The 24,827-nt window shown below is 41.3% G+C and overlaps 1 protein-coding gene across 1 annotated transcript in view; it reads right to left on the reverse strand.

Annotated features, from left to right (window-relative positions):
* nos1apa (nitric oxide synthase 1 (neuronal) adaptor protein a) overlaps window positions 1-24,827 on the reverse strand; it is a 183,338-nt gene that overhangs the window by 49,516 nt on the left and 108,995 nt on the right. Inside the window, 2 exon segments of the mRNA XM_030727156.1 lie at window positions 112-253; window positions 18,450-18,558. Coding sequence (XP_030583016.1) covers window positions 112-253; window positions 18,450-18,558 — 251 coding nt within the window.

The raw sequence follows: 24,827 nt of genomic DNA on the forward strand, positions 1-24,827 counted from the left end.
AACAGATGAGCAAAGAAATGTCCAGATTTTTAACAGACTTGAGGGCAGAGCAGAAGTGTTTTTACAGAGAGTGCAGGACAAAAAAAAAAAAAAGGGATTGGGAGGGCGTACCTGCGACGGAGGAGTTGCTGCCGTTCTTCTCGCTGTGGTGGTCGTCCTGTCCATCTGTGTTCTGCTGCGTGTGTTGGAGACTCAGTTTGTGACAAACTTCAAACGCTTGGCCGACTGTCCGAACGATACGCATGGCCTGGCTCTGGGTGGGTGAGCAGACAGACAAAGACAGAGACGGAAATATGGCTGTGATTCTCAGAGTGCAATCTGTACCATTTTTGTGTTGCCACATGGCTCAAAAACTAATCAAGAAATTCATCTAGCATGACATCGTTTTCCTTAGACTTTCTCTGACTGAGTTTCTGCAGGTGTTTACCGAGCAGCTAATTCCATTTTCTGGGTGTGAGGCAACGGAAACGCCATCACTCACCATGTGCCGGGGGGGGTTCATTCCTTTTCTTAACCTTAATCCAACTCAGGTAGCCCCACCCAGCTGCCATGGGGTAGGGGGCGAGTCACAGAAGGGTTACACCGTGGACAGGCTGTCCATCAATATCAGTTTTTTAAAATGAGCATGTCAGTTACACGTTGCATTTTCTTAGATTAAGAGATTAAGATTAAGATAGTGTTTATTTGTCACATGCACAGTTATACACAGTACAATGCACAGTGAAATGTATTTTGTACCTGCAACCATATATACACACACATATAAATAAGAAGAATAAAATAAAAAAAAAAAAAAAAGTAATTCACACTATACACTATACTCTATATACTATACACTATACACACTTTTATAAATTATAATATTTACATTGTGCAATAATGGTCCAGTTAGGGCTCAGAGTTGAGCAGACGGATGGCTTGTGGGTAAAAACTCTTCTTCAACCTTTCAGTCTTAGTCCTCAGGCAGCGGTAACGCCGGCCTGATGGGAGCAGGGAGAAGAGAGAGTGTCCGGGGTGGCTGGGCTGTTTTAGGATCTTCATGGCCCTCAGCCTGCACTGCTTGGTGTAAATGTCCTGCAGGTTGGGGAGGGTGGTTCTGATGGTCCGTTCAGCTGAACGAACCACCCTTTTTAGGGCCATGAAGTCCTGCTTGGTGCAGTTTCCCATCCAGGTGGTGATGCTCCCACGCATGATGCTCTCGATGGTGCAGGTGTAAAAGTTCCTGAGCACCTTGAGTGGGAGCTTGAAGTCTCTCAGCCGCCTGAGGAGGTAGAGACGCTGTCTGGCCTTCTTCACAGTGATGTTTATGTGATGAGTCCAGGACAGGTCCTGTGAGATGGTCACTCCCAGGTATTTGAAAGTGTCCACTCTTTCCACCTCAGCACCACTGATGACAAGTGGATGGTAGTTCCTCTGCTGCTTCCTGCTGAAGTCCACGATCAGTTCCTTTGTTTTGCTGACGTTGAGCAGGAGGTGGTTCTCCTGGCACCAGTTCTCCAGGCGGGAGACCTCTCTCCTGTAGGCTGTCTCCTCATTGTGAGAGATTAGTCCCACAACAGCAGTGTCGTCAGCAAACTTGATGATGACGTTGGACTCTGACGGGGCCTCGCAGTCATGGGTGTACAGTGAGTACAGCAGAGGGCTGAGCACACAGCCTTGGGGGGATCCAGTGTTGAGGGTGAGGGAGGATGAGGTGAGGTGACCCACTCGTACCACCTGTGGTCTGCTGGTCAGGAAGCTGTGAACCCACCTGCACAGGGATGGGCCCAGGCCCAGGTCCAGCAGCTTAGAGACCAGCCTGGAGGGAACTATGGTGTTGAATGCTGAGCTGTAATCTACAAACAGCACTCTCACATAGTTCCCCTTACCAGTGTCTATGTGTGAAAGGGTCTTGTGGAGGAGGAAGGATATGGCGTCATCTGTGGATCTGTCTGGCCGGTATGCAAACTGTAGTGGGTCGAGGGTGGTGGGCAGTGAGGAGGTGATGAATGTCTTGATGAGTCTCTCAAAACACTTCATCACCACAGAGGTGAGTGCTATGGGCCTGAAGTCATTGGGGCTGCTGGGGTGTGGTTTCTTTGGGACAGGGACTATGATGGACTTTTTAAAGCAGGTGGGAATCACACACAGTTTCAGTGAGAGGTTGAATATCAGTGTAAACACAGGTGCCAGCTGGTCAGCGCAGGTCTTAAGGACACGTCCACTAATACCGTCTGGTCCAGCCGCTTTCTTAAGGTAAAACAAAAAACAAATACTATCTGGGTTTAGGTAAAGGTTGTGGTTTCAGTTAAAACAGATGGCTAAAAAGGGAAGAAATGCCTCCACACCATTTTATTTTGATCCATCCTTTTTGGGGAATTTGACAAAGAGAGGAAAAAGCAGACAAGGGCGAGGGCACACTTGCTCTTTTTGTTCCTGAAACAGACCCTTTCACAGCAGTAACAATGTATTAAAAAGCCTTTCTTGCTTGGCTTTGCTGAGCTCCCATGGATATGGTCTTTTTCCACCGTGCTGCATGGCTATGATATCATAACAATGGGACTGCTCAGCTCCACTGATGGTCACGAGTGAACGCTGAATCTGATATTGTGTGAACAACACTAATGCAGCAATATCAGGTGATGATGATGATGATATCACAAACCGTTGTCTGGGTTTTTTTTTGTATCATCCAAACTCTGACTTTCTACTTTTGGTTTTGCTGCACCCGCAGACGCACTGACTTCAGTGTCTCTGCTCATCTCCCCCTTTCCTCTTTCTGCCCTGCTCTGAAAAGGCAGGTCAGGTGAAAACAACTTAGATGCTTCCTATCTGCTATCAGGCCTCTCGTCTATGTCCTCATGGTAGAGAGGTGTAAAGGCAGAAAAGATTTCATTGTAAAGCACTGATGCCCAGCCAGCGAGCAACATCATCTCAGCTGAATGAGCATAAATGGATACAGTGTGGCCTAAAAGCCAGGACACAGTATAGACATGACTGAAGGACAAAATCTTTTCTTGTCCTGGTTGTCAACTCTGGCCTACTTTGAAGTTGTGTCTAATAAGTGTTTAAAGCATTAGTGGGAGCTCTGTATGAGATCAGAAAATACCGTCTATTGGTTGGTGGGTTTTGACAACATCTGAGGTATCAGGTTTGGGCCTCGGCCCACAGATCTGTTTGGTTTCAGGTCAGAAACAGTCCACACACACACACACACACACACACACACACACACACACACACACACACACACACACACACACACACACACACACACACACACACACACGCACACACACACACACACCTTTCTACACTGTAGTAAGTTTCGCTGCAGTCTTCTTACAGCCACATTTTATTATTAGACGTTTTTAAATTAAATAATCCTGCGTCAGTTTCATTTAGTGCTGATGTTGTTTCTATAGTGACCAACCGTCAGCTGCCACAGTCATTAGAAAGACTTTATGACCTCCCAGTGTGCCGCATACCTTCTGACCCTTACAGAATCACCAGTCACAATGACTAAGCTGCCTTCCTGGCATGAAACCTACACGAGCTTCCACTTTCTTGTGCTCAGTCACCTCACTAAAAGTCACTGACAGCATGCAGCCATTTGAGAACGTCACGGCTGTATGCAGGGTGCCTCTCAAAACCCTTTTAAAACCACGGCAAATGAAATTTAAGAGCAAACTTGCAACAGAAATGGCTAAAAGTTGTATTCCAATGAAAGCACTTGAACCCTGCTTTGCCCAGATAGTGGGGTTCCCACTGAGAATAACCACATACAGATGGAGCCCAAATTTACTTAATGTCTCAGTCACATTAGTTGTAGTGACCAACTACCTCAACCTCTGGGCATTACCGACACATAATCATTACCAACAGAATTACTGCTCAGACAAAAGCCATTTAAAGACTTCACCACAGTCCCTGAGAACATTTCATTGTAGATATGCTCTTTTGGAAACAGTAAATGCTCACTCCTACTGGTTAGCAGGACCATAAAAGCATTCATTTTTACCCTTAGATGTATTTCAAAAATAAAATTCAAGAAATCTTGGTAGACAATCCATATGTGGCACGAGCATTTGTCGGATCAGCTGTTAGAGCAGCGCTTCCCTCCTCCTTTGTAAAATAATCTGGTGTTTGTTTGTCTCAACGCATCTTCCTTATTAGTATTCAGTGAGAATGTTGGCAACCAACCAGGCATCGTGAATATAAGCAGCTGATATGCAAGATTATACTGATAAAAATGTAAATTAAAGAGACACACAGATTTATTCGATTCTGACATCTGTCTTCTCTCTTTTCTAATTTTCTGGAGGAAGAGTATTCATATCTTGAAACATAATCACTGTACATCAAGAAAAGAAAGGAAAAGCTAATGACCCCTGAAGGTAAAAATCAGACAGAGAGCAAAACAAACTTGTGGTTTCAACAGACTCAACTTTTTACTTCTTGTATTTGGAGCATGATGGATAGATTCAGTATGACAGACGATGTTATTCAGAAATGTAAAACTGTTAAGTATGCACTCGCTGGCACCTCATTTTTGTAGCAACTCTTGCATCCTTCATTTGTAGCGCTCTCCCGCTCTCTTTCCTCCTCGGCTCTGTTTTTCCATGCCACGCAGTTCCCATCTTCTTCATTTCCTCTTCCATTATCTCTCCCCCCACATTCATCTCCTCCATCTCCGTGGACCTCATTCATGTCTTCTCACTCCACTCCTTCTCACTGTCAGGCTGAGGCTGGTCCTCAGCCTGACAGTAAACAATCGTGTTTTCTTTTGAAGACGTCTGTTCCACAGGCAGACGTACCAGGGATGAGAGCAGATTGTGGTGTTGCTGTGCACCGTGAACACACCAAAGCTCGAGCTCCCCTGACTCACACGCCGACGCATTGGAAAACACACAACTGTAAACAATGCTTTATATTTGTCATTATTTTAGTCTTTTTTTCTTCTCCTCTCCAAATCCCCTCTCTTGTATCTGACTCAACAGTTCAACACATTTTTTGTGCTTCTGGCCCAGAAAGATGACTTCCTCATCCTTAATCCCACTAACAAACCCCCAAATTGGTTCCACTAAAAGTTTCCATTAAACAAAAGAGCAAACTTGATTGAACAGCTGAAAAAAACAAAACAAAAAAACAGCACTTAGATATGGGCAGCCACTGGGAGGTCTAAAATTAGTCAACTCTACAGTTAGAATATAATAATGAGGGAACTACAGAGGGAGCAGCAACTTTAGAGAAAATGGGAGAATTTAATACTTCATAACTGAACAGAGATAAGCAGCATTCAGTGTTATGGGGAATAAATAGTTCTAGGTATAGAAAGGTGAATTTTTTGAAGGCACTTTGAACCCAAAACTGCCAAAGGCACCTCCACAACACTCTTTCATCTTTGCTGGAGTGAGCAGCAAAGACTCTGTGGATCTGAGGGCACTCCACAGGTCAGGTACCTTTTCCGGGAGCATATCAACCAGCTTTAGGGCTAGTTTGAGAAGACAACTTTATTCCCAAGATCTTAAATATCTATCCTCACAAGCATCAGGAGCCAGCGCAGAGACTTGAAAACAGCAGTGATGTGAGCACTCCATTTACTCCAGTTACAGTCTGCCAGAAGTCTTTTGTAAGCTACAATTGTTTGATGGGCTTCTGGGGGAAGAATAGAGTGTAATGTGCTGCAGTATTTAAGTCTGATTGTAATAAAGTATGCACCAGCTCCTCAGAGTCACTGGGAAAAAGAAAAACTTCAACCTTTTTATTGGGGCTTAAATTACTGATTGCTGCTTTGCTAATGTTTCCTATGAGACTGAAAACTGGATCAAAGTCAAGCAAGAAAAAAAACTAGATTTTCTTCTTCTGGTCAAATATGCCTTTGGACAATTAAGTGCTTAGACAGTGAAATTAATTGTAAGAGTGGAGTCTCTTTTTTTTCTTTTCTGTTTGAACTGAATTGGGGCAACATTCGGGCAGTAAAGCCCTGTAAAGTCATGAGTGCCAAATGTGAAACCACTTTAAACAGATAAAATGTCAGCCATTTGTTCAAACACTTGCTCAAACTCTTTTAACGCTTTAAGACTTTGACACTTCTGACCTCATTTAACCATTGGTTATTACTGCAGACAGTGGCAAAAGCCTGGCCTTGTTCATTTTTAATGGCCTGCTGGGTTAGCAAAAAGCTGCATATCATAAACATACAAGCACATTTTCTCATGAGCTCCAGCATCACATTCATTACATCAAAGGACAATTTACTGTGATCTCTTTACCTTTTCAACCACCCTGTTTTAGTGTTTGATAACCATCCGGACTCATAAATCTGACAGTCAGACTGGACTGTGAATTACATCTGACTGTTTCTCTGGTACCTGATCCAAACCACAGACTGTATATAAAAGACAGATGTAGCCTCGGAGTCTGAAAAGTGAAGCGCCTTAATTTTGCATTCTTTCACATGGCCAGCAGGGGGCGTCTGGTTTGAAAAGGACCCCAATTCTCATTAAATTTAACACCTTAGTGAACACTTTCTCAATGATTTCATAGTCTCAGTGCTCAAAGTCTTCTACACATGGAAGTTAACAGTAGGGTTATCCCTCACTCAGTGTGTCTGTTTTAAAAAGAAAAAGAAGATGCTGATGGGCAAAATAACAAACTCAACCATTAAAAATTGAATACCAAGGCACATCACCATCACAGTGGCTCTGTCTACTTTACATACAGTCTATCAGAAAAAATACCAACACCGTTTTTTGGGTCAACAAAGACATGGATGTTGAACTACAGAAATCACAAAACACTTGTAAGAGCTGCTTTTAGAACAGTTTCATGGTTGTTTTAAAACATACTGAGAAAGCCATAAGAAACTGGTCCTATCAGGTCTTCTGAATTATGTCTTGAGTGTCCTTAGTGTTATTTATACTGCTACACAATCATATTCAATGTTTCTTTTAACACACTAATCTTTTTCTTTCAACTCACTTTTTATAAAGACACTCTTTATCTGAACATTCTTGCCCTGAGCCGGTTCTCCAGCTGATCTCCAATTCTGGCAGCTGACAGGACCACTAAAAGATTTGTCACTCAAATGTAAAGCCTCTATATCCTGCTGCAAAGGCTGCTGATGCTGCTTATGTTGGACATCTGTCACCATCTCTGTCAAGTCCTCTTTTTTTTGCCTCCAACTCTGTTCCCATCATTTGTCCTCTCTGCCAGTTTAACTAAATAAAAATGTATCTTCTGTATCTCTGCCTTTCTGTCTCTTTCTTCTCTAAATATCAAGCTGCTGGTGAGCTGGGTCTTCCTCAGCAATGATGTGATGAAGCCCAATCAAAAGTGTGATGCATTATTTATCCTGAATTACCCACAGAGGTTCAGCAGTGCCTTTGCTGTCCGCCTGGAAGTCTTGACACAGGCAAAAATATGGGGCAAATGGGAATATAATATAATCTAGGAAAAAGCAGGGTAAACAAAGGGAGGGAGGGCAAGGAAATTATTTTTGATTAGAGCATTTTCCAGGTCTCTCTCTCCATATGTCTTCTCTATTCCTTTGTGTTGACATTTCCCTCTCATCCTTCCCCAAAGCACACAACCATCGCTCAGTGTACACAAAGCTTATATAGTATGGAAGACAGAAAACTTCTTTTAAAGAGCTGCATTAGTGACTCTGATCTACAATCGCTAATGCAGCGCAGCCCAGTCTAACATTCAAACCCTTTGATTTCCTCCAGGAAATTAGTGCGGGAACAGGAATGAATTACCACACTTGTGTCAGTGCAGGTGAAAATTATCTGAGTGAAATACGTATCGTAATCAAAGGACAAATCTCCGCGTGCATGTGTCTGCGCTCAAGTATGACAGCATGAAGTGAGTCGAGCGTAAAGAAATGAATTCATGAAGCCTCAGTGACTCTTCTGAACCACTAGCTTGCTTTCCAGGCAGCACATAAGCAAGGTTACATCATACGAGCACACACAAACCCAACTAGTTTCTATTTCTCTGCCTTTCTGCTTCTGACGACCTTTTCCCACTCTTCTCTCTCTCGTCACCTTTTTTTTTTCTCTCCCAGGATTTGGTTAAATGTCAGTACCTGTTAATTATCTTACTCTGCCGGACAGCATCTAAACATCTTCTGGATGCTTCTCTTTCCTCCTACTGTCACTAAACAATAAACTGGAACATCAACGTGTAGGTGTGAATGTAAGCACAAGTAATAAAGTCTGTCTCCTAGTTTGGTGCATAGTGCCACTTGGGACCGAAACCCTTCCCATCATATTTTAAAGCACCATTTTCCAAGGCAGTGAAATACTGCCTTGGAGCTCCAATATCATTAATATCATTGGCCCTCTTAGCCAGTTTTAGCAGCCGGGTACCACCAGGACCTCTGCCCCTGATTGACATCCACTGCCAATCTAGCTCTTTTGGTAGGACTGGGCAACCAGGCCCTTCTAGCAGGCCTGGATCCAGGGTGGAGTCCTGGTAAACCTGTCCTGGGCCCTGACAACATAGCTGTTGGGCATATAAACCCCTAAACATCAATAAGGAGGTGTGTATGTTATAAGGAACATAGTTAAATGGGCTCCAGCAATAACAAGTGGGTAAAACATAAAGCTAGAGTGCAGAACAGCCACTAAACTCCACATCAAATGGATTCAGCTGAGAGCAGATGGATGGACGAATGGATGTCCGCATTTTGAGGTAGGTGGTGTGGAACAATCACACAACATTCAACCAGAAGACATGAGTATGTGTCCTGTTGGATATTAAACTATGCGGCTGGGTTTAGGAACTGAAACTCAATGATTATTTTTCAGCTTTAAATTGTATACTTGTCAATAAACTACACGGTTAAATTTATGCATTAAATTATCTCGGTACGTTAATGGGGGAAACTCACTGCTTGGGTTAGTCTACATTTCCATGGTTACAATAGTTATACATCCCATGACAGCCTCACAGTGTTTCTTGCAGACACTGTGGGGACTTCACTGTATTTACAGGACTGTCCCATATGTTGGAAAAATGACACTCTAAGGGTTATCCAGTGGGCCTCTATGTGAAGAGTCGTGACTAAGTATCACTATGTGGTGGATTGGGAGTGAGATCAAGTATAAGGATAAAGTCTGACCTGCCCAAATATTACCCTTATTCAAAGTATCTGTACCATTATCACAGATACTTTTAGGTGTAGTTTGACAGCAGATATGCTCCCTCCTGTTTCACAGGCCTACAGAGGTGTACTGTATAAGGAAGCTTAATACCAAACTGAAGCTGACTCAAATGAGGGGGTATAGAATCAGAGACCAAAATCTGTGGGGCATTTGTGTATTTCAAGTATTTGCCTTCAAATAACCTAGTGAACTTTTTTTTTTTTATTTTAAAAAAGGGTCAACTTGTCAAATCACATGGTAAGACAGCTTGCAGCAGCTGTTCTAAGTAGCACATGGCAGAAACGCTAGAAAATAAGACTGCGAGGAATCGTGTCAACAGAGCTGGAGGTTTACTTACAAGAAACAAATCCTGAGTGATAAAACAGGGCAGCCTACTGACTTCTGCCTGCATTTACTTTTCAGCAGGGGCATCTAATGATCAATATATCACGACACATGACTGATATGTAGTGTTAGGAAAGAAGCACTTTGAAACAAATGCACAATCCATCCGGTTCTGTTTGATTTTGCCGCTGGTACAGAGGCAATGAAGCTTTAACAGAGAGGTTATAAAAGACTGTGAGAGTAAAAAAGAACGAGTAACAGACAAAAAGCTTAAGACAGAAGGGTAATTTCATTGAGATATGGATATTCAATAAAATGTGCTGAAAGGCTATTAAATCCAATTACCTTACTCAAGCTGCATCAGGAACAAAGTGATCATTGAATTGGCCTTATATCATTTTATATCAGCACAAACCAATGTCAGTGAGGAAACCATTGATTCTTGACTTTAAAAGGTGAAATCTGCAGTGAATAAATTTAAAGAGTCGTAAAAATATGCTTTCCCCACACCTCTCGTTTCTTTAAGCCATTTGAGTTTCTAATGTCCTACTTGAAACAGGCAGTACTGATGCTATACATCACTCCAGTCTTTCTAATGTAAATGAGAAAATAAAGCGTTTTCTCAAAGAAAAGTTGCAATCATCTGTGTCCAAATCTCAGTGAGAAAACTCAGGGAAAACAACATTAGCTGGGTAGATAAATTAAAAAAGAAACAACAACAGTAGGACCCTACATTACAGCTTGGCATGTCATTACTGAGCTGTAATGTATAGTCAATTATCAGGTTTAAGAGACCAAAACCAAGTTGTCCACATAATGTTTTATTATCCTTATGAGTGCATTTCTTTATGTTTGACTCGTTAAAGTGTCCCAGCCTCACTGATGCGGATATCGTATAAAGATTAGAGTAATGACACCAACATATGACATGGCCTAAAGGTAATCTATGTATACCGCTGGCTCCATGGAGCAATATCCACCAACACCACCACACACTGCATGGTAGGGGCAGTTGTGTGATGTGGTGCAGCTTTCACTGCCTCAGACTTAAGATACTCTGGCAGCTTGTGTGCGAGCAGAGAGATAAGTGAAATAAGTGGACAGCTATCAGCCCAAAAGCTGAATAAAACAGCGTTAAGTTAAAACATTTGTCTCTTTCTTTTTATTTGAAAACTCTGTTGTAATAAATGAACCACGCAAATGCAGTAGTTACATCTATCATTGTGTTATTTTTTGGCCTCTTGTGAATATTGTGCAGGGCTTTCATATAATAGCTAAAGCTGCCTCTTAAATGGAGTCATACACAGTCTGTGAACTTGTAGCCAGTGCGGCATTCAGTCTGTGGATGAACACATCCTTGCTCCATCACCCACACTTCAATTCTACATAACAGAAAATAGGCCATTCATTAGCTCCCACTGATCCGCTGATTTGGAGGAGAAGGGGATGACGAAGAAGTGGAAGAGAGACACAACCTGTCTGAGTGTTAGAAGTGATAGGTTAGTAAAGCCTTTTATATGCTGCTGTGAAGCCATTTTTTTCACTGCTGGTAGTTAAAAGGAGAATAAAGTCTCCTTAATCTCCTACTTGATCGTGCGCTCGTAACCTTCCGCACACACTCACACAAAAACCACACACTGCTTGGAATGACATTTTTATTGTATGTTTGATATGTGCACCTTCATTCTTTTCATCATGCCAGAGTGTTTCCTTCTGCTTTTGTCTCTCAGAAGTCGACATTATCCTTTCGTCTCATAGTTTTCTTGTACCGTTTTCCTCTTCATCCCCTCTTTTTATTCCCCTCCTGTCTTGAGTTTGCTGTACTAAAAATACAGATTTTTTTTAACGCCTCTATCAGTGTAAGCATGAGCAAAGGTTAAAAGGGTTCACCCTGATCAAAACTTGTGTTATTTAAAATGATAAAATGATTGTTATCAAATGATGATTACCTCTAACATGAAAGGCCGAGATTATCATCAGCTGGTATCCAGGAAATATTAGGCCGTAAATGTAGACTGTATATAAAAAAAAAAAATGGATGTAGCCAAGTCACATGTGTGAAGCCTCCAGTTTAGCTTTATGTACAGTACATCAATACTGGACTTTCAGGAGCCAGAAGTGGGCACATTTAGACCTGGTGGACTTCTAAATTATCACCTAACACTTCGGTGGTTATCAAGCTGTATCCATAAACTGCAACGCATTGCGTGTAACACACAGGCAGGCATACACTGCAGTTTCAGTCTCCAAAAATAAACTGGAAAACTTGAATTTTTTTCACATGATTCCACCAACACCACAAACATGGTTACAAAAACAAAAAAAAATCCCCCACCAACCTTCATTACAGAGGCAGAAATTAGCTATTGTACCAGCCTGGAAACATGGCCATTTCTGCTGTTAAACAGAATATTTTAACAACGGAGTCTGCAGGGACTGACTTGCTTTTGGAGCCAGCCGCAAACGGCTCCTTCAGAAAATGCAGTTTTCAGCGCTAATGTGTTTGCTTCGTTCTTCAGCCCTGGAGGATGCCACCTGGTTGTAGAGCAGTGCAAAACCATGATGTTTGTCCCATACCAAATCAAACAGAGAGCAAAAGAGAATACAGCAATAATAGCCCCATACAAGACACACACATCCTAGTCCGCTGGTTAGCTTTCTAATTTCTATGAAAAAAAAGTTTCTAGGTTTTACAAAGTTGTCACGTAGGCTTTCCAGCCCACAATTATTTCCAGCCTCAGCTGTTTGCATGAAAGGAAACTCCAATAAACCTACTAACCCCCAAACCAGGAACAAGGCAGCAACTGGTGCTTATTCCAGCGTTGCTGTGTGTCAGCTTGATGAGTAAACGCTAACAAACTGCCTTCAGTTGCCACATTAATTTTAAAAGGTAGTAGCTCTTACAGTCAAAGCTATTCAGACAAACTGCTCGGAAAAAGAAGCAGACTGCCAAATTGTCAGAGCAAAAAAGATAAAAAATAAATAAATAAATTAAAAAATCATTATGCAAACTATTTGACTTTATTTTGTGTGTTTTCCCAGTGCTGCACTGGTCAAGCGGTATTTTCCTGCTTGGTTCTGTCATTGTGAATTGTATTTTTAAAAGCTCTGTAAAATTATAAATGTTTTTCAAAGTCATCCAGGTGTGAACTATGATAAATTAGTTCAAACTGTCAAAAAAGTTCTCCATTAAAAACAGTCCTGCCTTTAGTCCTCGGGGCCTTCGTTGCCCCAGAGATTTTTGGTATGTGTCACTTTCCATTTTGTCTTCTGAAGAGAATGTGTGCGTGTGTATGCGTGTGTGTGTGTGTGTGTGTGTGTGTGTGTGTGCACTCGTGTCAATGGCAGTCTGTCTGTAAAAGATAATGAGGCAGTGTGCGCTTCACCCAGCTAACCCCTGGACTTAACTATCAAGTCCTGCGAATTGGCAGCTGAAGTGGAAAACTGGGAGCACATTTCCTAACTGTGTCACTCTGCTGGACTCTGTTTTGACTTTGTCTCTGCTCAGCTCATTTCGGCAACAACGTATCCGCCCCCAGAGGAGTCTCATACTTGTTCCTCAGACCTAAACAATGCCAGGGCTACAGTGGACAAGGAGGAATTATTACTGCCCGACAGTTGTGTGCATCTTCATTAGCGGATGTCGGGATGTGACTCAGACAGTGACTAGATTTAAAAGAGAAGGAGGGATTTCTGTAAACTGCCAGACTGTGAAAACATTGGAAGTCATACCCTCTGTAGTCGTTGTCCGTGTCGCGTTTATACAGCAACAAATTCGGAGTTTCTTATGACATGAACACACAAACTCTTTCAGTGACCATTTGAAAAACAGAGCCCAACCAATATAGGATTTTTAAAAAGATATATACAAATACAAATATTTGATGATTTAAAAATCTGATATATTGCCTAATATTTTTCTTTCAGACACAAGAAACAGATTTCCCTGAGTTTTATGTTTAGCTATTTACGAGTCCTTCCTAAGATAAAATTGTAATGCAGTTTAAAAATGATGTTTTATTATCACAACAAGACATTATGTGTTTACGTTAGGGCTGGGAGAAATGGACCAAAAAGAATATCTCAATATTTTTTTAGCTGAATGGCAATATACAATATATATCTCGATATTTTTTCTTCCCAAAAGGTATACACAAAAAGGCACTGAGTCAAAGCTACATGTCCCAAATGTCACACAGGCACTTTTATTAACATTCAGCTGTAGATGTATGTGAGAAATTGCTCAAAAATCAACTATTGGCATATTTAAATAATAATACTCCTCGAATAAATTAATGCTTTTTTTTTTGCTCTGTAAAAAAATACTCACAGATGGTATTAAAATGTAAACAGAAAAGATACAGAGCAAAATAGCAAAAGGTTGACTTATCCTTTAAAAAGCCAGTCTCAATGCAGCATCTGCAAGCACACAAAAAAGACCCACTTCCGCTATTAAGTTCACTTGACTTAGAGTACAAACCAACTTCTGCTATGGCGTTGCGGTATGGCGGCGCCCTCTTGCCTGCAGCCAGGGACTCTTGGGGGTTCGGGTGTACGAACGGACGCAGTACGAAGGCTGTATATACACAAAACACTGACAGCAGAGGATTTCAGGTTTCCAAAACCATCCAAAAGTCGTCAACGTCACGGAAAAAGTCACTAAATTTGTCGTTAGTTGCTTTTTGGAAAAAAAAAGTCACCAGCGGGGTGTGAAAAGCCGCTAAATCTAGCGACAAATTCGCTAAGTTAGCAACACTGCCATGCTGTCGCTTCCTGCATGATTTACGGATGAAGCGGTGAGGGAGAGAGGCGGGGCAGTGTGAAGTTGTACAGAGACAGGAGAAAGGTGAACTGGTGGAGCTACAAGTATGACTGTAATGAGACATGGACTATATCAATATAAACTATATAGTCTTATCTTATATCATGTATAAAAATATATTGATATTTCTTAAAAACTCGATATATCACCCAGGCCTAGTTTATGTGATACTCAGCTGGTTGCTGTTTGTGGCATTTCAAGCACTGGTGGACAAACTATGCAACATCAACAATCATAATATGGTTGAAGGGTGTTTCTTCTGTCTCTTCATTGATGAAGCTGCGTTTGGTTGCTCCCTTATTCCCAAAGGAGTTCCCACAGCAGGTAGCTCCACATTTCCTGACGTAGCCCCAAAAAGATTTGTGTCACCTCCCGGGATCAAACTGGAGGTCTTTTGCCTGTTAGGGAAATGTGCCTTCTGTCGCTTCTTTACGTTTATAATTTTCAATTATTGGCTGTTACAAACACTGATATTGATGTATCGGCAGCCGCACCTCAGTAAGTACCTACTAATCAGTACATTGAACTACCAATGTACTGATTAGTAGGTACTTACTGAGGTGCGGCTGCCGATACAACACTGATATTGATGTATCAGCAGCCGCACCTCAGTAAGTACCTACTAATCAGTACATTGGTAGTTCAATCCCCTGGCACGTTAAGGAGTAATAGCACTTTTTATGTATTCTGGGGCCTTTTTAGTTTTTATTATGAGATAATATCAGACAGTTGAGGGTATAGTTGAGCCCAGGGAAGACACACAGGAAGGGCAGATTTGAACTCATGCCTCTGCAATAGTCTTATGGCACATGGGTCGTCTGCTGAACCCTGTGAGCATTTTCAGCTGTGTGTCAGCTGAAAATGCTTCAGGTCACACTATGAGAACTTTTTTTCCTCCAACTGATCCTCGTCATATTAACAAGGAACTAATGAAGCTTCACAGTGACCTAAACCCTTTCATGTTGTTAGCCTGAATCTCTCTCCTGAGGGATTTTGTGTAGAGGTGAGTGTTTGTGATCATTAGCACCAGTTACACCTTTAAATGTTCATGTAAGGCCATCTGTTCTGCTTTGCTAGAGAAGACGACCTACTGTGACCAACAGCCAAAAATAAAGACCCAAAACATTTAGAACATCTTAGTACAGCATCCACAACGTGCCATCATGAAGATACGAAACAGATATGCGATGACAAGGTACATTAAATTAAATTGCACTAGGTAAAGTTACACTGCACAGACTCAGAATGAGAGCTACCCACGGCCTGCATACCACATTGAAGTCAACGTGGGAGCGTGTTTCATGAGCAAGTTTTTGGTTTTATAGGTTTTACTGTTCCAGCTCACTTGAAGTCAAATTGAGCATTAACTAAAACAAATCTTACACCATTGGTATAAATTATTTGCACACCACAGCTGATTAACAAAGGAAATAAAATGTGAGCATTGCAGGTGAAACAGGAGTCATGCAGGCTGTTAAAGGAGTTTAGTGCAAGGTGACTGCTCTGCAATAACACCGAACTGTGCTGTAACACTGCAGAGGTTCGACAAATACACAGTGCTGTGGAAAAATAATTTGCCCCCTTCTGGATTTATTATTTTTTGCATATTTGTCCCACTTACATGTTTCAGATTGTCAACCAAATCATAAATTAGCTGTGATTAGCGACATTTTTGAAAGCTGAGTTCAATTTCATACACCTAGGCCTGATTACTGCCAGAACTGTTGAATCAAGAAATCACTTAAATAGAAGCTGTCTGACAAAGCAGGTGAAAAGATCTCAAAAGGCAACACAGCACGCCGCAATCTAAAGAAACAGCTGGGAAACAAAGTCGGTGATATCTGTCAGTCAGGAAAGGGTTACAAAGCCATTTCTAAGATTTTGGGACTCCAGTGAACCGCAGTGAGAGCCGTTATCCACAAATGGAGAAAACCTGAAACAGTGGTGAGCCTTCCCTGGATCAGCCAGCCTATCAAAATTACTCCAAGAGGTCATTGATGACTCATCCAGGAAGTCACAAAAGAACCCAACAACATATAAAGAACTGCAGGCCTCACTTGCCTGAGTTAAGGTCAGAGTTCATGATTCAACAATAAGAAAGAGACTGGGCAAAAATGGCACCCATGGAAGAGCTCCAACCATTGCTGACCAAAAAAGAACACAAAGGCTCGTCTCACATCTGCCAAAAACATCTTGATGATCCCCGAGAATTTTGGGAAAATATTGCGTGGACTAACGAGACAAAAGTTTGAGTCCCTTTACATCTTCTTCGACTTGCACCAGCCACTGAGAGAGTGCCATCAACCAGAGGCTGAGAAACCATGAGACGGCCGAGTGACGTGAAGCCCATCCCTCTGAGCACTGCTGTTGTTGGTGGCTTCCAAATTGTTGTCAACCACAGAGTTCAGTAGGTCCTGAGGCTCAAGGTGGTTGTCAAGTACAAACTACTGCCCATACCATCACTGTGTATATATTTATAGATATTTATTTGGCTTTTTCTGATACTTCCATGGCATGTCTTGTGTCCTGTCTCCCTCTGCTCACCCCCAACCAGTCAGGGTAGATGACTGCCCCTCCCTGAGCCTGGTTCTGTCTGAGGTTTCTTCCTGTTGAAAGGGAGTTTTTCTTTCCCACTGTTGGTCATAGGGGGTCATTTTGATTGTTGGGGTTTCTCTGTAATTACTGTAGGGTCTTTACCTTACAATATAAAGCGAGGCGACTGTTTGTTGTGATTTGGTGTTATATAAATAAAATTGAACTCAATGATTCTGCTGTCATCAGATCAAAAGTAAAATGTTTACTTTTATTGCAAAATTCAGTCTTTTCCTTTCCATAAATAGTTGTCCTGGTCTGATCATTACATGAGAATTGTAAAAGTAATAAACAAATAGTAGCTTCTTTTCAAATTTTAAGTCATTGTTTTAGTACACATATATATAATTATGTCGTGTGTTAAGTACAAGAAAGTAACAGTGGTTTGATTTCCAGCCATTTAAGAACAAATTTGTATGAATCATTCTTACTTGAAGTCCATCCTGTCAGATGCTCCTTTTGACATAAAAATTTGAAAAGATATCTCAGAAAACTAAATTTGGAAGAACCGAAATCATAAAAGACAAAAGAGAATTTGTTCACACAAGGAAAAAAAGAAAAACTGCAGTCTGATCTGTTAGTTACTGAGCAACTGAATGTGAACAGGGTGGCACGAAGCTGAACCTGACTCAGTGGCAGTTCAGAACTACTTATCAGCAGAGTGTATCCAAACACATTTCCATGTGTTACCGTACTCTTCACGGTCACTTATGTGAAGCATAACAGATTTTATTGTCCATAATCCAGCTGCCCATGACTGACTTTCAAATTTAACCTTCTACTTTTAAAATCCTTCATGGCCTGGCCTCAGATTATAAACTGGGACTGCTGTTCAAGTACCAACCAGCGCACAGCCTGCCATCCTCAGGCAGGAAAATCCTCACTGTTCCCACCTGACTGTTAAAGACTAAAGGTGACTGACCAATGGTGTCAGGGCTGCTCAGCTGATGAACTCTGGTCAGTACCTTCTATGAAAGGCCTTTCAAAGACTTATTAATAAAACCTTCTCATGAATTTGCTAATAAATTTTACAATTTTAGTTTCTTTTTTATTTCAATTTCATTCTTAACTACCGAGTCACATTTTATTTTGTCTTGATGTCAAACTTGGAGCTTATATGGTCCATTTTAACCCCTTAAGGGCTATAGTGTATCATATTGGATACAATGAGTTTTTGTGACTTCTAAATGATCAGCTTAAATTCATGAGCTTTTGATTACACCTGCTAATACACAAACAAACCCAGCCAATCACTTTGCAGAGATAATAAAGTTCATGTAAGACAGCCAATCACTGGAAACTGTGCAAAGAATTAAAATCGACTTCTTCCAGTGTAAGTGCAATCCAAACTCACACCACTAAGGCAATGCAGTCCTTGTGCTGTTTTACACCCGTCACATACCTTATTACTTTCTGCTAAATGATTTGTTTGAGGCTAGATTTTGTGACTTGATAACGAAAGCAGAGCTGCAGCTGTAGGGCGTAAGTTAAGTGCATCCATCCAACACTTCAAGGGTAAGTCACAAGTTAAATAGAAACAGGGCTTCTCTCTGTCTCACCTTCTTCTTGGACTTGAAGACGTTACAGCGGAACACGTTACTCTGTCCATCTCTGGCAATGTAGCTGAAGATCTTCAGATCCTGGGAGTCATGAGACACATAGAAGATCCTGAAAGAGAATGAAATGGGTCAGAAAGTAATTAAAAAAAAAGTGAATGATGTGCAAAACAACAGCAAACTATTGCAACCTTTTAAAATGCATCATAAGAAGCAAAGTAGGAAGTGAGCCCATTTCTCAGGGATTTTGAATGTGACCAAATTAAACATGATTTTGTTTTAATCCAAAAGGCAAAGACACCAAACGGTAGCTTTTAAGCTGAAAAAAAAAAGGCAGCTGAGAACGCTGTGGTGGGGGAAGGGCTCTTTAAATAAACTGTCAGGTACAAGCTCCTTTTTTATTTATGTTACACTGCAACAGGATTCTCAGTGACAAAAAGTCTGGTAAACTTTAAATCCGAGTAAAAGAAGATGTTTCAAATAAACAACAGTGATATATTCCAGTGCACGGAGGAGACACATGCCCTAATACCATTCTAACACACACACACACAAATATTCCCTGTGCCAGAGAAGATGTAGGGAGGAACTGAGATTGAGTCAAAAATAGAGTTGTGCTGGTAGGGAGAGATTGTGCGCAGCCAACAGTGACGAACTGTACAATACCCCGCAGAGGAGGTAAATAGCAAGAAACAACTGGGAGCACAAAGGGAGAGCAAAGAGAGACACTAAACAATAACCTGCAGGGGACAGAACACCGTATGAGTTAACCTCTACTCTGAATCTAATTCATGACGATAAAAGTAAACCGCTGGAGGGATAAAGAGTCGCAGATGACGATACGGTGACAAGAAAACGGGGGAAAATGTCATATTTGGAAATGATACAATTGCTCAGATGTGTGTTTTAGTAATATTTTTATTTTTTTCCTGCAAGAATCCACTGAAAATAAGACAAATTTCTCCACTAAATCTTAATGCTTTCTGTCAGGCTCCAGTTGGGTAGGCACCCGCAGTGTTTGCCTACCTGGATTTTACCAACTTACACAAAACATTTTTTGCATTTTCAAGTGCATTATGTGAGCACCATAATTGCTACTTGGGTTGCATTCACTGACTCTATTTTGTAGTAGTGGTGTAGCAGTGTTATCATATTCATTCTCCTGCTATAGTGCTAGGATTATGTGTCCCAGGTTAAACTCTTTGAGTTTATTGCCTAGTAACTCGTAACTGCCGATGAGCATGTGGTTTCACAGTCAGAGCCGGCCTTCGCAATGACACTTCACAAGTCAGTGAGCGACACCATGGTGGATATATCCATCTTTTACAATATCTACGTTTTTTTTCCAAACTCGTATTGTAATTTTTTCGCCCTTTTCTTTCTTTTTTTAAAACAATATTATCGTCCACATGGGTTGATATCCATATTAAATGTTTAACTAGAGGGGCAGCACAGTGGTGCCGTGGCTGTTGCCTCACAGCCAGAAGGACCGGAATCGAATCCACCTTGGCCCGGGTTTGCAGTTTGGATGTTCTCCCTGTGTTTTCCTGTGTTTTCTCCGGGTACTCCGATTTCTTCCCACGGTCCAAAGACATGCAGTGTTAGCCCTGCGACAGGTTGGTGACCTGTACAGGGTGTACCCTGCCTCCAGGCTCCACCCCTTTTAACAAATATATAGTCAGCCTTACGGTTAAGGTACATAGTTACGCAACTACACAAAGGTAACAATTACAATAATGACCACAAAGATCTTAATCATGAGCAACCCAACTATCCCTAATGTAGAAAACCCATGCATAAGGTCAGAGAAAAACATTAACATCATTTGTCTGTAAGCAGAAAAGATTAGTCTGCAGAGACCAATGAATAAGCTCCTCACTGTACAGACTCTGCTGTGTTTTCACCTTTTAAAGATTAGTTACTTTTATAGATTTTACAAGTGAAGTTCATGCCCATTGTGAGTCAGGCTACCTTTGTCCATGAGACCAACAAAACAACTAACTTTGAATCTCTTTGTGTGATGTAGGACTGCTGTTCTGCAGTGACAACCAAAGATATGGACACACTTTTTTTCATGTTGGGTGCTTGACTACCTGACTTAAAACCCACTATCACATAAAAATAAAAGCACCAACTTTCTGATGTAGAAAAGAAAATTATTTTAATATTTAAGAATCCAAAATTGTAAAAAGGTAATCCAGTTCTTTGTTAATTGGCCAGACTGTGCAATAGCTTCTTCCATCATGCTCCTCCTCACCTTCACCACTTGCAGTCATCAACTGGAACTCATTATACAAATGAGTCCAGTTTGCATATGCACACACATGCTTTAGATCCTCTTGTTTGCTGCCTGTGATGCACAGTATGCACCTTACGCTGCACATTACACCTCCAGCTCTTTTACCTTTAAATGTGTCTTTGATACCATCACGTACAAGTATCAATTATCTTTGTGTTTTTGAGTATCGTCCAGTGTGTGTGGCTGGATTTTGATTGAGAAGAGGAATGTGAGGCCATCTGTTGATTAACACAGTGAACTTGAAACTGCAAATTGCAGGAAGTAGCGAAAACCTCAGGCAAAACGGCTTCCTAATTGGCCAATTAGCACCACATTAAAGAGCCTGCAAGGTTACTTGGGGCAATTTATCATAGAGAGACAATGGACAACCACAGCAGAACAAGAAATTAAGTGAAGATTATGCAAATGATCCTGCTGCCTCTGTGTGAGTGTGTCGCTGCACGAGGTGGCTTTGTGTGTAGGTGCATATTTTCGTGTATGTGTGTGTACTAGAAATATTATGTAACCGCTTATGGGGTCTCATCTATGCACTCTGACATTTTTGTGGTATTTGTTCTGGCCTTTTTCTCTGGGAGCCACACTAGCCGAAGTTCTTGTGGTATGGATTGTGTCTCTGTCTGCTCAGCAAACTGTCAAAATACCAGGCAGACACACACACAGCCATGAACTCACAGATACTGTACACGCACAGGCGGCTGTAGAGTTTCTTTCTGATTTCAGATCCCATAGAGCGAGAGGCAGGGTACACCTTGGAAGGGTCGCACAGAGAGAGATTCACACCTAACCCCATAAACAGGGAGAACATACAAACGCCACACATAAAGGCCCTGGCCACATGGTGGATTTGAACCCAGGACCTTCTTGCTGTGGAGCAGCAGTACTAGCCATTGTCCATCCATCCCAACTGACATAGGGCGAGAGGCAGGGTACACCCTGAACAGGTCGCCAGACAACCTTTCACGCTCTCATTCACACCTATGGGCAATTTAGATTAGCCAATTAACCTAACCCCAGTAAGTGCATGTCTTTGGAATGTGGGAGGAAACCGGAGTACCCGGAGGAAACCCACGCAAGCACAGGGAGAACATGCAAACTCCACACAGAGAGAGGGAGAGGCCAAGGTGGAATCGAACCCAGACCGAGATGTTATTCTAACTGTTATTGTAACTGTGAGGCAGCAGTGCTAACCACTGCGCCACCGTGCTAACTATTGTGCTGCCCATAAATCCACTCTTTGACTTCATATCTGTGACTGTGAAAACTGGTGGTTTGTTTTTGTCTTATGATGACTTCTTATATAACTGCTTCTGGTTTTTTTGCATTGGACTCATGTTTTCTGATATCTGAGGAATTAGTGTGTTCAAAGTTACCATAAATGAAATGATCAGAGCAGCAAGACTCAAGGCCCATCACTGCCACTGCATAGAGAACAGCTTGTTAGGATCATTAGGAGATCTATACGCCGAGGCGAGGCACTAAAAGCAAAAACAATTTTTTCTTAAAAATCTGCTAAGTTTGAGATTTTGGGCAGTTTTGCTTCCATAAGAGGTGATTTTTCAGACTAGAGCAAAGAAAAAGTACAAAATAGACACCGATGTTTTACTTTGGACGGGATTTATAGACGTCAGTGACGGAGTAATCATGTAATATTTAAGATAAATTACAACAGAAACAGTAAATTGTGTGAAATCAGCTGGGAACATTTCAGCAAATATTTCACTGTAAATTGTGTTTTCTATTAAAAAATTATCAGAACTTAACCACCATAATTTTAAAAATCAAATTTGCAGAATAATTTTTTTTTTCTCTGAGGCAGAAATCTGCACATTAGTAACACCTACACACCCCAAACACTCCAGCTGGATTCCCGTCTATGCTTCTACACACAGGCCTAAAGTTCCTGTGGTGTTCATAACTTGATTTAAACAATTTATTCCTTTAAAAAAAAAAAAAAAAAGGCTAAATTCACTGAATTCTGGGTATTTTCAGATTTTTGGAGTGATAAAAAGAGAAAACTATAATGAGCTGGAGCAAAAACATTTCAGCCCCTGTCATGTACTATCAGCAAAGGGACCGCTCCCATCCGGCTGCCTCGTTTAACTGACGGGTCCTCCTTTAACCCCTGACTCCAACTCACCGTGATAGAAATAAATAACCTGATTTTTTTTTTTTTTTTTTTTAAATCCAAGACAGGATGACGACAAACGATTTCCTGCTCTGCCAACTGTTGCCTGCAGGGCAAATTTCAGGCAAAGATAAAAAGAAACATTACATCCTTGCAGACTAGCGAAGCTCAGCCACAAGTGAGTCAAAGTGAGCTCAGCTGAGTGGCTTAGCTGACAAATCCCTGAGCAGTGCCAAGATGACAGCGCAGATACATCTCTATCAAGTGTCTCTAAAAGCAACAGCTGCCAACCATCCAGGTGAAGACGCATCAGATAGATCAGATCTCGGAATAAAAGAGGCGGGCTTCACATGAAAGCTGTCAAAGACGCTTAAGGGCAAAATAAATCAGACTACAAATGCTGCCAACAGCAAGCTTCTTTTATTGTATTTCAAGGGGTTGTCTGTCCCCTTTAAACCTTCAATCCACAACATATTCACCTGAAGGGACGTCACTTTTCTACTCTGCTGCAGAATGAAATAAGAGCAGCGATGGCGGTGCGTCTCTGACGACCAACACTACACAGCTGATTGAGAAAAAGGTGCCACAGCCCCTCAGAGTCAGAGCCAGAGTTTGTTTTTGTAAGCAATAAACGCTCAATACAGTCCTGCAGTCCCTCCACCTCCTTTCTCGTTTTCAGCTGATTTACTTGTTGCACTTAATTCCCCGTCTGCAGCTTTACTTTCCAAATCAAGTTCTTCCCAAGTAAAGGCGAACCATCACATAGGGGAAACTAATAGTGAGTAATTAATTTCTGAATCCTGGGGCTTTGCTTCATTAAGTCAGTGTCATTTTGAAAATGTTAAACTAAATAACAAACATTTACATAGTCAAAAAAAAAAATCCTTTAGGATTACAAAAGAAAATGTGATTTTGGAACCAATTCCAAAGGATCCCCTGTAGCCCACACTATGGTAATCAGGCACAGGGTGTTTATTATGTTGCAGCCAACATCGCCTTCATTAAGCTTTCATTTTTTTATATCAATATATACAGTAGCAGTCAAAAGTCTGGACACACTCACCCTTATTTTGGTTATAATAATAAATCAGTACTGAATCTGCTTTTATAATATGAGGCATTTTTTTCAATTACAATGTGATTGTTACACAATTATATATACTGATTAAAGTACTGACTGACCTTTTGAAATGTGAATTATGTTTATTCTTTATCAACTCATTATTTTTTACAGCAGCATTTAAAAACAGCCATACGGGGAAGAGAGCCTTCAGTGAACAGATGCACGGGCGTCTCTCCTCCACAGCACCGATGCAGTGAAATGTTCTGTAGCCTTGATGACTCTGTGCATCCTCTGCATGTTGGGGTGTCGTAACAACTTGCTGAGGGCAGTTTACATTCTGTACTTAAAAAACAAAACAAAACAGCAAAAACTTGTTCCCAGTAATTTTTAGTTTTATTAAGGGAAAAATTCTGCATTTTCCCATTAACAATGTATTAAGTTGGTATCATTATTTTTATGGAACTACTCATCCTATTTGATGCCAGGCAAACAATTAATGATGGCTGATGTTTTTATTAGCTGAAGCATAAATTAGAAATGTAAAAGACTGTCATCGTCAGGAATCCAATTAGTTACTTACACCCAGCAGCCACTTTATCAGGTACACTTGTTCAACTGCTTGTTAAAGCAATTAGCTAATCAGCCAATCACACGGCAGCACCTCAGTACATGTAGACATGGTCACGATGACCTGCTGAAGTTCAAGCTGAGAATGGGAAAGAAAGGTGGTTTGAGTGACTTTAAACCTGACGTGGTTGTTGGTGCCAGACGGGCCGGTCTGAAGCTGCTGATCTACACAACCATCTCTATGCTTTACAGAAAAACGATCCAGTGAGCGGCAGCTCTCTGGATGAGAACATCTTGTTGATGTCAGAGGAGAACGGTTTGAGCTGA

This window comes from Archocentrus centrarchus, chromosome 4 (assembly GCF_007364275.1).
Source record: "Archocentrus centrarchus isolate MPI-CPG fArcCen1 chromosome 4, fArcCen1, whole genome shotgun sequence".
Classification (NCBI taxonomy): domain Eukaryota; kingdom Metazoa; phylum Chordata; class Actinopteri; order Cichliformes; family Cichlidae; genus Archocentrus; species Archocentrus centrarchus.